General features: G+C 42.3%; 1 protein-coding gene across 1 annotated transcript in view; it reads right to left on the reverse strand.

The window, feature by feature from the left end:
- GRIA1 (glutamate ionotropic receptor AMPA type subunit 1) overlaps nucleotides 1-14,094 on the reverse strand; it is a 298,513-nt gene that overhangs the window by 54,061 nt on the left and 230,358 nt on the right. The window contains exons 9-11 of the mRNA XM_006169676.2: nucleotides 8,975-9,085; nucleotides 7,776-7,982; nucleotides 1,090-1,460 (exon numbers count right to left, since the gene is read on the reverse strand). Coding sequence (XP_006169738.1) covers nucleotides 1,090-1,460; nucleotides 7,776-7,982; nucleotides 8,975-9,085 — 689 coding nt within the window. The remainder of the gene's footprint in view (nucleotides 1-1,089; nucleotides 1,461-7,775; nucleotides 7,983-8,974; nucleotides 9,086-14,094) is intronic.

The raw sequence follows: 14,094 nt of genomic DNA on the forward strand, positions 1-14,094 counted from the left end.
AATAAAGTCTGTTCACTAGTCCCATTTAAGGAAAACAGAAACAATGGCGTTAGTCTGGCTCTATGTGGGGGCTTAAACCCCAGTTAAAGTCTGTTCACTAGTCCCATTTAAGGAAAACAGAAACAATGGAGTTACTTTGTCTCTATGTGGGGGCTTAAACCCCAGTGAGTTTACTACCCTTCTACTTTCAATTCACTATCTGAGGTACCTCTGAGAAACTCCACTTTTGAGCTGCAAGAAAACAATTTATATCACCCCTGGAACTAGATTATTTTCAAGGTCTTTCTCAGAAACAAGAATAGGAGAAGCCCTTTCTCGTTAAGATGCAGAAGCCAAGGTCAACCAGCTCTACAAAGCATGAAGTGACCTGCCCGGAGCTGCATAGAGAGCACATGTGCTAAGGGCAGTGCTGGAGCCCTGTCCCAGTCCATGCTCCTCACTGCATGCTGAAGCAGTGCAGGGCCGTGGTCTGTACCTCAGCTCCTCTACCTACTAGATAAGTAACCTTGACAAGAGAGTCAACATGTTATGATTCCTGGTTTACAAAAGGAGATATAATGGGAATCCCTCCTCTGTGAGGATTCAATGAGTTAATGCATGGAGAGGACTAAGAACCTTACTTGGCACTGGGTAGCTGCTCAATAAATGTTAGCTGTACCATACTGTCTCCCTATTCTTTCTCTGTGCCCCTTAGCTCCAGAATATCAGCATCATCATTATACCTGTTAATCTTGACAGAGCACATAAGTCAGTTAGCAAACAAAGCTGGCCCAGGCACAGGATGCATCCAGGTAGTCCACAGTGTACAGGGGACAGTTGACTATAAAGAATAGTTGAAAAGTTGACTACAATGAAGTCTGTAAATCATTCTTATCTCCTAACTTTCCAGCATTTTTTCCAAAAAATAAATTATATTTATGGATATAAACACACACACACACATATATTTACACACACACACACACACACATATATATATATATACACACACATATATTTATATACACACACACACACACATATATATATACATATAAATATACATATATGTATAACATTGAATAAAAGGGCTGGAATGAGTTTACTGACCTGGGGGAAATGTCACATCCTTGTTGCATGAAGGCTCCCAGGGAGAACCACAAGCTATTGAATATCCCAAACTCATTGGATTGGTCACTGGTTGTCTGGTCCCGTCCTTCCTCAAACTCTTCACTGTGCCATTCGTAGGGGCTGAAGCGACTGACCAAGAAGAGGACAACGCTCACTCCAATGTAGGCAAAAACAATACACATCCAAATCTCATAAGCCAAAGGATCAAGGAAGGAGAAGACTCCTGGCTTGGACTTCTGTGGCTTCTTTATCATGATGGAAATCCCCAAACTCATGAATGGTTTGGAGAAGTCTATAACCTCTTCCCGGACCAAGGTGATAGTTAAGGGGGCCACAGCCACATCTGCTCTCTGGAAAACAAAGACACAAATAAACAAAAATGCAGTTGAGCTCAGCAGCTCTCTTTGTTCTCTCTCTCTCTTTTTTTTTTCACTGTGAATATTCTTTTGTATTTTAGAAGACATGAGAATGGGAAAGACCCTTAACTGTCCGACCCTTCCTCCTCTATAAAATAGTTATTGCTAATGGATGAATAGCTCAAACCCTTACAGGGCAGATTATCCCATTGTTGGATAGTTCTAATTGTCAGAGGCTTCTTCCCTGTCCTGCAAGAAGTAAGCAGGTATTTTGCCTGACCAGATGCCATGTATCTTTCCTAGGTAGGAGAGCCTCTCTGTTCCCTCATCTCAGTTGAAATGGGGCTGATCACTCAGGTTACATGGGAAAGTACAAGACTCAAGTCTGGCCAATCAGAATGCTCCACTCCTCTGGCCAGAATGGTTTGTTCAAGGATGGCATAGGACCGAAGACAGGAAGGATCCCTGAAAAGTTGGAGCTGAGAGCTGCAGATTATGATCCCTAGTGTGACCTTTTGAGCCACTCTAAATGCAGGTGTCCTCTGGACTCCACACGGACACATGCTAATAATTCCTCTGTTTGTTGCCAAGAAAGTGAACCATCCTTCTGTTCACCTAAACCAGTTAGAATAGGGTTTCTTTCAGCTGCAACCGAGATCCTCCTGGCTAATAAGGTGGTAAAGTCATGTCTAACCCAAGAAATATTCTGAGTATGCCTTGGCTGGAAGCTGTAGGTAAACTATTGTCCCCACACTCAGGAAATGAGAAACTAGTAGGAGAGACTGAAACACACACATGCACATACATACATGTGCACACACATGCACACGCACACACGCACATGCACACATGCACACACCTAATTTTCTAGTCTAAAAAGTGGAAAAATGCTTTCTGACCATGGAGATCAGGGACTATGTCATAGAAGAAGTGACAAATCTAGCATGAGAAAAAGGGTGGGATTTTGACAGACTACTCTGGCACAGTGTGGCATTCCAGGAGGAGACAAACATGCGAGTAAAAGCCTGGTGATAGAAAGATAAAGTGGGATAGCAGTTCTTTCTTTTCTTAGGAAGACTGCTAAGAAAATATGCACAAACTTTTTAAATTTTACATTTAGTTTATAGATGACCAGGAAAAGCTTGCAAGAAGTGTTCATTATTGAGCATTCAGCAGGTGTAATCACCAGGCCTAGCTATTGTCTTTCCTACCTCTCTCAAATGGCAGAAGCACTGGCATTTACTCAATAGGAAAATCACTGCTCTGCTGGCCTGGGACCAGGAGATCCTGGAAATCTAAGTTTCCATGGACAGATGCCACAATGGTCATGTCTGAAATGAGAGACATTGGTAGCCAGGCCCTTTTGGGGTGAGTGGCTTTCTTTTAACATGCTATGCAATGGTCCAGATGTGAGGTGGTGACAGATGCTATATAGATGAGGGCTATCAGCCAGCTGTGGCTTAGAGACTTCCTCTAAGCAATAATAATTGCTGCCATTGGTTGAGATTACCAAGAAAGTGCTTTAGGTGGAATATAAAGGCTGACTTCGGCATGACTTATGTTCTCACTTATACAAAAGAACTTTCCATAAAGCAAGGTAGAGCCAGGTTTCCCCTGACAACACCCACTGCATAAATTTTGACAATTTTCCTATAAATACTTGTAAATCAGTACCAGGGTGAAGATATTTACTCTATTCTTTGTAATCTAACACAGAAAAGGAATGGGAGAGAGAAGTAATGGAAATGACATGGAGGTACCCAGAAGGGAGATGGATGAAGGCCAGCTCTGAAAGGGTTAAAGATATTGAACAAGTTTGTTCGATGCTCCCTGATGTGAGTTAATAAGAGATCATACACTGACAAATCGTAAAACCACATCATCTGAATGCTTAGTTCATTTAACAGTTCAAAAATTTGTTCCATGCAACATTATTTCTGGAAGGATAGTAATAAGTATGCCATAAAAATAAATGTGTTTGGAAAACATGAATTTAAACAGGTTACTTGGAGCAGAACTTCTCAGAACCTTTAAAAGACCACTATGAACTGAGAATTTCCAAGAGAGGCAAGTAGGTTACAGTATTTCCCAAATTATTTGCCACGGATCCTCTATTTCTCTAAGCCTCAAAAGGGATTTGAGTGTGTAGGATGTATATACAGAGAGAGATGCTAAATTCAACTACCTCATTTTATAGTTGCCACACTCAGGTCCAGAGAAAGGAGGTGGTTTGTGCAAAGCAGCAGTGTTTTAACTTGTTTGATCCTGAGGAAAGGGCCTCAGGAGTTGGTTTCCACTGCCTAAGGTAGTTCCTGATGCTTCACAAGACCCGGCAAGGACAGAGCTGATCTAAGAGCAGGATGCTTTTCTCTGCAACTCACTCTGTAGCCACAAGCAAAACAGTTGTCAGTTTGAATATCAATGTCTCCTTTAAAAGGGGCATACTAATTCTGCTTTTACCTGTTTCACAGAATTGCTTTGTGAGGGTCAAAATACTTTAAACATGTGAGAGTACTGTGCAGTGGGAGCATTTTATAGGCACTCAAAAATTATTTTCTTAGGCTGACATCTTAGAATAATGGCCCTCAAACTTGAACATGCACCTGAATCGCCTGGGAGACTTTTAAAAATACAGAGGACAGGGGCCAACAGATGGCATAGTGACTACGTTGCTGGACTCCCACATGGCTGACTGTGGTTTGAGTCCCAGACTCAGTGGCTTGAGACTCATGACAGGGCACATGTGTGTGCATGCTCAAGATCCCAGGAGGAGAATGTAGGAGAAGGGATTGTGGCAGGGCCATCGCCCTGGAGGGGTGATTTCTCACTCTCTGCCTCCCCCAGCTTGCTGAGTACATGTGCCCTAAGGCAAAAACTGCTACCAAAAAACAAACGAAAAATACAGATGACAGAGTTTCTAGATTTACTGGGTCTGAGGTGAGATGTGAGAATTTATGTATCTAACAAGTTCTCAGGTGATGTTGATGCTGTTGATCAAAGGGTTACACTTTGAGAACCACTGATCCAAGAAACCTAAAGACGAAATATTTGATGTCTAGAAACAATCATGCAGAGAAATAGTACACAATTTTGAAGTGGTAGGAAAAAAAGCAAGAAGTACACAAAACTGCCAGAAATGTAGATCTACTCTGAGCCAGGCACCGTGTAGATGAATATCCCCTACCACAGCCCTCTGATAAAGAATTCATTTTCCCTGTGTTTATAGGGGTGACCCTTGGAGGAGTCAGGCAGCCAGTCATTTGGCAGAGTCAGAACTCAAATCCAGGTGTGCTCTGCAAAGCCCACCCTCTTTCTGCTTCAGCAAGGCTAAGGACAGACAGGAAAGACACCTGTGTCTAAGGCATAGAGCCATCTCTGTGCAAGAAGCAAAAAAATCCATGTGGCATCTGCAAATGCTGACACTGGCTGCTCTCACTGAGTGCTGGATTTACAGTCCAATATTTGGATGGTGTGATTTCTACAGAGGCTTTGTGTCCCAGCACGGAGTATAAAAGTGAGGGTTGCATGTCCTGACTCTGCTTTTACCAGCTGTGCTTTTGTCTAGTTACATAACTTCCCTGGGTCTCAGTGTCTTCATCTCTAAAATGTACAAAATAATGTCTGCTTTATGGGATTGATCTGAGGAGTGAAAGAATGTGTATAAGGTGCTTAGCATAGAACTGCACATACTATGTGATGAAATGTTACTGCCATCATTGTTATGAACAAGGAGACAGAAGAAGGATAAGTGAGACACTGATTGACTTAGTTACTTAAAAGGGACAGAAAGAGTAAATTTAGAGGACTCTGAATGAATTTTTCTGACCTTCCTGGTGATTTGTGGTTGAGAGATACTTCCCCAAATCCATCTGTTCTTCTCAGGGGAACAGAAAAGGAACGTTCAACTAAGAGAGGGCTAGTTGGTACTATCATGGAGTCTTCAGAGTCCTGCCCTGTGCAGATGGTTGGGCAGATAGAGGGGTTGAGGCAGAGGGCAGGGCCGGCAGCAGAGGTATCCAGAGGTAACTGTAGTCCATCTGGGCTTGATGAGTCAGTGACTCCCACTGACCGCTGACCCTTGGGGATGCTTGTCCTCTACATGATCATACCGTTGTGCCATCCAGATCACAGATTTTTACTAAGGAAACTATATTACACAGGTGAAGGTGAAGATGAATGCTGCAGAAGGTGAAAAGTTTACAGCAGTTGCCATGGGGATGACCTTAAGAGCTTGGTGGAAGTTCCCATGGAAACCAGCTTCCAGATTTAGTATGAACCATCCGGGGTCTCTATTTTTCATCAATGGAGCTTTCTAACATGAAAAGCTGAGGAGGGATGAAGAAAGGGGAGATATAAACCCCATTCCTTAACTCATTGACGTCCTCCACAAGTCATTTCGAAAGTTACCCTCCCCAGCTTCCTGTCCAGGAAGATTTTCTTCATTCTCTTCTTTTTTGAATTCACTTTGTATAAGATATGTCTCTTACTGTCATCATGCCTATTTTTGCCCTGATATGAGACAATGATATTTCAAATACCCCTCTATCATTTTTTCATCCTGTTTGGTACTCAGCATCAGCCTGGGGCTTGGTATATGCTTCAGCTCAAAGACTCAGAGAGTTTCAGCTCCTGGAAGTGAAGCCATGGTGGGCTCCTTCCATGTAGGCAAGAGATTCTTCTCCCATGGCCTTTTGCTATTTCTCTACTCAGTTCAAGGACTTTCATGATCTCCCAGTGCCCATCACATTAATCCACATTCTTCCCCTTGTCATTCCTTTTTTGTTTTACTTTATTTAGAATTGACACATGCTAATTGTGCACATTTATCAGATAGGTACAGTGTGATGTTTAAAACATGTATAAATCCTGTAATGATCAAATTTGGGCATTTACTCAAACATATCCCTGATTACTCTTCAATGAAAATCCATCAGAGTTGGGACCAGCGGATAGCATAATGGTACATCACTGGATTCTTACATGACTGACCACAGTTCAAGTCCCAGGCCTGTCAGGTTGAAACTCAATGAAGGGTGTGTGTGTGTGTGTGTGTGTGTTTGTGCGTGCATGCACATGCATGTGTCCCAAAAATGCTGAAAGGAGAATGGAATGGAGGAAAAGGGATTGTGTGTGGCCATTTCCCTCAGGGGTGATTTCTTGCTTTCTTTTCTTTTTCTGTCGCTCCAGCAAGCACATGCACCCTATAGCAAAAATCTCTTAAAAACAAACCAAAAACCATCAGTGTTTTCTCTCTCTCCTCTCATATTTTACTTATTTCCACTACCATCTTATAGTTTATGCAATAGACATTCTTGGTCTGCCTTTCTATTTGAATGTGGCCACTTTTTAAGTTCCATATACTTTTTGAAGGCTAAACTCATAGTACCTTGTTATCTGAACTTTCTAATTTAGATTGCCCAAGTCAATGCTGTTCTTTGGTAGTCTCTCTCATTGTCTTTCCTACTCTATAAAATGGTAAAATCCTTGGTGATAGGGTTCTGATCTTTAACTTAATGACTCCCTAAACACTTAAAAGAATGCAGGGCCTTTAGTGACTTCTCAAAACGGCTTCAGTTTAGTGAAGATTTTACGGCAATTGTACATGGAGTTATTTCAAATGTGGTGAAGTGATACAAAGATGGAGCAGACCTATCCCTACTACTGAGATAACTACTGTACAAGGCAGGATAAGCCATAAAATAAGCAGAAACTAACTTCTACATGGAGGGCAAGAAGAGTTAAAAGAGAAGTTCACTCTGTTATGGGGATAAAGAAATGACACCTGTGACAAATGCTTGATGCAGGTTTTGGAGGAGGGGTAGGATTTTAGGAGTGGAGAATGGAAGGCAGTGTTTTGGGGAATACAGTGTAGAGAAAGTTTAGCTGAACTGAAAGTTGTAAGAGAGAAGATCTAGGGGATATGACTAGAAGGTTAGGTTGGATCCAGGTGCATATAATACCAGAGAAGAAATTTATACTGAGGGACCAAAAATTACTGTGTGTAGCAAAGTGACAACTAAGCAGTCTGCCTCATGAAACTTGCTCTTGGAACTATAACTGTCAATTGGTTTGGACAATGATAAACTGAAGTTACAAGATATTGACTGGGGCTGAGAGAGCTGGGACCAGGAACCTAAACAGAGAGTGTCTTAAGACATTGGATTTTGGATGACTGATTTATTCAGCAGAAATGATATTCAATTATAGGATCTAATAAGCATCTGTAGGAAAGGCCACCAAACCACCAAATGATTTATCTTCAAACCCTCTGCCTCTGCCTGTCAATTCCACACCATGGGGAGAACTTACTCCATACACCAGCTCTCCCACCATGCCATTCCAGGCTTTTGTGTCAGGGTCTCGGGCTCCATATTTTCCATCACTGACGATCTCAAGACGGTAGGAGTAGCCCACATGCTTGGCAATCTCTGCTGCCAACTCTACACAGTAGCCCTCGTAGCGGTCATTGCCCTCAAACTGGTTGGCATTCTTCTTGAGCATCACATAAGGATCTTCCTGATAGAGAAATGGGGAGACAGAGAATGTGGGTTAGGAGCTCACCCATGGATAGAGAGGACTTTGGGATGGCAGAGGAGGATGTCACCAATGTTAATAACATTGGGCAAGTATTTCTAGCCTTTCAATTTACCTTCTGAATTTCTGGTCTCCCTCTCTGTCCAATTACAAACTTCTTGGATTTAAGGAAGCAAATTGGTAAGATAAGAATGGATCTTCACTGAGATGTAAGGCACAGCTTTTTGAAGTATGTTCTAGGAGCTCTTGTAGTTTTTAGAGATACCTCTGGGGGCACCATTAAGGGGAAGTAGACCCTGAATAGGCTCCAGCTTTCTCATGATCAGTCATTGAAGATCACAGCATAGCTTCAATTGTATCTACTTTATGTGCTGGACTTCAGGTGACTTTTTTTTGAAAATGGCTTCTGCTGAGGGAGGGTGGAGTATGAAAACCAGTACAATTTAATCTCCTCCTTATGGTTTACATGTGAAGAAACTGGCTCAAAAGGGAGCAAGAAGGGACCAGCAGTTGGCATAAGGCTATGTCGCTGGACTGCCATGTAGTCGACTGCGGTGCGAGTCCCGGACCCGGTGGCTTAAAACTCACGCCAGGCGTGTGTATGTGCATGCCCAAGATCCCGAGAGGAGAATGGAGGTGAAGGGATTGTGGCATGGCCATCCCCCCTGGGGGGGGATTTCTCTGTCTCTCTGTTTCTCTCTGCCTGTCTGGTGAGTGCACGCACCCTATAGCAAAAAACCTCTAAAAAAGGGGGGGGAGTAAGAAGCTTATTTTAGGGTACAAAGTAAAAGTGAGACTAGGAAGTAGTGAGAAAACCCAGAACCTTTCATTTTCAAGGTATCCCTTTTTCGATTATCTTTCTACTGATGGCATAGTTTTGGAAAGACAAATGACCAGCTTTTGCATCTGGTAGAATACCGTTGTACTGATTAGCTTGAATCCCAAGTCACCTCAGTGCAGGTCTGAGTACTCACTAGGATTGTCGTGACGATGTATGTTCTGTTCTGAACACTTGAATTATCCCCCCCAGCTTGAGCATCGGTGGCTGCAGGGACAAACTTATCATCTTCATTCCAGTAACCGATCTGTTAATGAAAACAAGGTGGATATGTGAGGTGGGCCAACCAGTCAATACCACAGGCAGGGAAGCAAGGATCTCAGCATTGCCTCATGCTGTGTTGGACACACCAGGCTCTAAAGAATCAGTAAACAGGAACAACAAGAGGCAAGATGCTCCTTGTGATGGGATAAGTCTGAAAATTGCCCCAAATGAGGGGTATGGGTTTACCTGTTTACCCTGCTAAACTGTTCAGTATAGTGCAAGCCAGGACTGGATTTAGTTCCCTACAGTTTTTCATAGCCCTCTCCCCCAAGACTTTCCCTCAATGCTTCTTAACCCTTCCCTTCACTGAGTGCATTCTGAACTGCATTTGGAATCCTGTTAATACAGACATTAAATGTAATTATATTTCTCTTACTTTCTGTTTAGGTTAACAGTGTTTTCCCATTCAGATATAACTTCCTAGGATGATTATGTTATCCTTTATTGCTTATTTGCAAGTACCAACTCTCATAACACTGAGCGTGCAGTAGCAAGTAAAGTAAGAGTTGACAACACTAATTTCTCAACTATCAGCAGGTTACTTGTACTGACTCATTTTTTAAAGTCTGTCAGCAAATGTTTATCAAATCCCTATTGTGTGCAAGGCTTTGGTCTACAACATTAGCAAGGTGTACATGGAAAGACTGAGAAAGATTAAAGGAAATCTAAGAAATGGTCTATGCTCTGAGAATACCTCTGGTCTACTTGGGAAGCCACATCCACATGGCCCAGAAGTGACAAGTGAGTGGGGCTAACAAGTTCAAAGAAGCAAAAGTCAAGCATGGGATGCTACACAGCGGAAAAGGGCATCAGGAAGACATGGAGTTTAAGATAATGAGAGATGGGACCAGCAGTTAGCATAATGGCTATATCGCTGGACTCCCATGTAGTCGACCGTGGTTCGAGTCCCGGACCCAGTGGCTTAAACTCACGCCGGGCACCTGTGTGTGTGCCCAAGGTCCCAAGAAGAGAATGGAGGAGAAGGGATTGCGGCATGGCCATCCCCTCTGGGGGGTGGTTTCTCGCTTTCTATCTCTCTGTCTCTCTTTGTCTGTCTGTCGAGCACATGCACCCTATAGCAAAAACATCTTAAGAAAAAAAAAAAAAGATAATGAGAGATGGATAGGCTGGGGCCCAACCTCTTTCAGGTCAGGGATAGTATGAGCCAAGGTGTGAAGGCAGGAATCTGTGCAGGTTCATACATTTAATGAATCCTGGGTGGGAGACACAGATAAGGCAAGAGCGCAGCAGAGGGCTTTGAAGATCAGGTTAAGCAGTGTAAAAATATATCCTAAAGGCAACAGGAGTTCCCGGAAGGTTTGAGAAATGCAGAACGACATGGCTAATGAACACACACACACATCCCTCTAAACCTATGCTTCCCGGACAATTGTGTTTTGTTTAGTAATCACTTTGTTGGCCATAGACATGAAGGGAAGAAAGGAAAGAGGGATGAGTGCATCTACTAACAGCCAGAACTTGGCTCAGGCTCACAAAAACCAAGGCATGTGCCAAATGGTCAGTTCAGATGTCACCTTCTCTGTGATGTCCTTCCCAGTTCTTTCAGTTGGAAATAAACAGTTCTCCTTGTGATATTGTCACCATTAACAACAGCAACTGCCAGCACTGATGATGTTCTTGCTATGTCAGAGGCTAAGTGCTTCATAGTTTTCATGCCGTTCCATCTGGCTTGGGGGAACGTGTTAACTTGTCCAAGGTGTTGCAGTTGGAACATGGCTGGCTTGGCCTGGAAGCCTGCAATCTGTCTCCAGAGACCACTTTAACCGCTGAACTGTTCTTGCTAAGAGGGGATTCAACCCTGGACTGACAAGCATACTCGTTAGCATTTATTGAATGCTCAGTGTGTTTGAAAAACTCTACTAAGTACTTTTTAATGTTTTAACTCCTTTTATCCTCACAAAAATCTTATGAAGTGGATAGTTAATTATTATTCTCATTCTAAGTGTGGTGAAATTGAGACGTGGAGAAGTGAAGTAACTTCCCCAAGGACACAGCAGAGTTGTGGAGTCAGGGTCTGAAACCAGGAGAGCTGACTCCAGGGCCATGGCCCTTGCCGCAGAATGGTGCCCATTTGCCCAAGTGCCTCTGTGGTCTAGCTGTTTGCATGCCTGTGCCTGAGCCTCTGTGGTGCCCACGCTCCTTTTAGACAAGACTGAATTGTTCTCACACTTGTGCCTCTGTCCTAGTGCAGCACATCCTTACTCAGAGAAACATCTCAGAACATGTTGGATGAATCCAGGCATTTGTGACCCAAAATGGAGTCAGTGGGCCCTGCTGCTGCTGAGGCGGGTCAGAGGCTGAGGGGGCGTGTTTCCCAGGACACTGTGCCAAGCTTTACCTTCAGGCAGGCAGGTGCATGATGCCGCCTGTGTGGATGTTGTTAGTCAACGTGGAAGGAGAATTTCCCCATAATGACATAAGAACCAGACACTTAGATTTCCAGAATGTCAGAGCTGAAAGAGGCCTGGAAAATCATTTCATCTACTCTCTCGTTTTATTTACACAATGGGAGACAGAGATCAGGGGACTTGCTCAGGACCCCAGTGCAGTCTTACCTCCCTAGCTTTGCTTGGATGGTGGTTCAGGGAACCCTAGGGGGCCTTGTGGGGCCCCTAATGATTTAAAAAGGTGGGCAGTGGGTCAGGGAAGAGTTCTAGGTTCCTCCTCCTTCTTCCAACAGTCAGCTCTGCTTTTGATCTATTTGGGCTTTTCCCTTTTATAAGGAGACCTCTGGCTCAAAAATTAATACTTAAAATACAATGGCAGTATTACATGGTGGGTGTTTGTGTGTCTGTCCGTGTGTGTGTGTATGGTTGTTTTAATCTCCAGAGTACTTTCATGACACTTTTAACTCTTTTGATATTCATACTATGCAAATATTATGACAGCTTTGGGACTATTTTCTCTGTTTTACAGATGAAAAAATTTAGGTTTAGGGAAATCAAATAATCTAACTTGTGATCATAGGTTATATGTTGTATCAAATGGCAGGGCACAGAATTCTGGTCTCACAGACTCAAAGGTAGGATTGTTTAATAAGATTGATATTAACTCAGGAGAATGTTAAATACAATGACCCCCTCCTCCCTACCATAGATAATATTAAACTGTTTTTGTTCCTTCCTTTATCCTCCTCTATTTTTTCTTTTTTTTTTCTTCCTTCCCTTCCCTCTCATTCTTTCTTCAATCTTTCCTTCCTCCTTTTCTCCTTTCCCTCATTTCTTACTTCTTTTTATAATAAGTCCACAGATTTAGCTGTTTCTACTGAAAATGTACAGGCATCAGTAGAGAGCAAGTTGCTTTTGGCATGCAACTAATTCCTCTAAAACCCTCAATATGTTAAGAGGAATTATTTTTAAAAAGAGAAGCCTAGGTTGTCAAGAGATTGGTCTGTGGCCTCAGACAGACCTAGATTAAAAGCTAGGCTTCCTAAAATACTGACTGTATGATCTCAGGAAAGTTACTTGACCTCTTGGGCCTTGGTTCCTGATCTGTAGAATGGAAATAACAACAGTACTTTCCTCACAGGGCTGCTGTGAGGACTAAATGAATTAGCACATGTAAAATCATTAGCATAATACACGGTTCATATTGTCAGTCAGATAAAGGATGATATGCATGGGAGTAATGCTTTCTATACTCCAGGCTAACAGGTTTCTATCCTGTAAGACATTCATTTACTGTCGAACCTTATCAACCTCCAAAAAAGGCATTTCCAAACTCATTTGACAATCTAATCCTTCTTTACATACAGAATGTTCCAGGATAAACCATTCAAAAATTAAAAAACACTATTAACTACCCTAAAACCTTGTTATTTTGATAAAAGAAAAAAAGGCAGCATGAGTCTGTGTAGACCAGATTTATACATCTTAAAATGTGACTTTACTTTTTTGAACAGTGGTCCTTTAAAACGAACATCATAGTACTACTCTTAATTGAGACCCATAAAAATATTATGTAGCTTAGCTCATAGTTACCTTCATGTCGAGAGCTATTAGAATAGTTAAATACCATAAGCAAGTTTATTTTATTCCTAACACCTGTAGGAAAATAAAACATAGCAATCCCAGGGTCAGTAGAGACTAAGTGATGTCAAACCTCATCTTGCAACTCAGGTAAGCTAATAGACTGAGAAATCTGGTTCTACAGTTTGATGAAAAGAAACCAGGCAAAGATTTCTGAAGCGACATTACACTTTGGAGATAAGAGAAAATTTTTTTTTCCTTTGGAAAAAGGATTGGATTATTATGCAGCACTTTGATTCTCTACGAGGATATGCAGAAACTTTGATTCTATCTGAAAGTCAATCAGAGTTAGTAGTTTGGTAAAGATTGGGACCCACCATTTGGGAGAGGATTTAAACAATTCCGACAGTGAGAAGTCTTCTCCTGGGGCCAGTTATAACTTTTGATCTTTTGGTTTCCATCTATCTCTAAAGAGTCTTTGAATGTAGGAAATGAGTCTAGATGAGCTCAGATTTTTCAAAAAGTGGATGAAGTCTAAGAAGGAGATGATCATAGAACTGCAAATTCAATTGATCTACCTTGCACAGTCATCAAATCAAATGTATACATTGATAGCTTCAGGTTGCCTCTGAACCTACAGCCCTTGCCTTCCCAAAACAAGATCTGTTCTAATTAATTTCTAAAAAGCAAGTGGCTTATAGTAGAACAGACAACCAGTTGACCCCAAGTAGTCTTGTTTGTTTTCACAGTGTGATGATGCTGGGGGCAAGTGGCTACTTAGACAGCAACTACATTTCACAGGCTGCTTTGTACCGAGTTGAGCCAAGTGATTGGGTTCAGGTCGGTGGGATGCAACAGAAATGATGTGCATCTCTCCCAGATTGATCCCCCAAATCTGCAGACAATTTCCATTGTCTTTTTCCCCATCTGTTAGCTGGATCTTGGCAGTCAGAAAGACCCAAATAGACAGTGGAGCCTTCATAAGCCTGAGTCTCATCCACAA

The sequence above is a fragment of the Tupaia chinensis genome, unplaced genomic scaffold (genome assembly GCF_000334495.1).
Source record: "Tupaia chinensis unplaced genomic scaffold, TupChi_1.0 Scaffold147369_1, whole genome shotgun sequence".
In the NCBI taxonomy this organism is placed as follows: domain Eukaryota; kingdom Metazoa; phylum Chordata; class Mammalia; order Scandentia; family Tupaiidae; genus Tupaia; species Tupaia belangeri.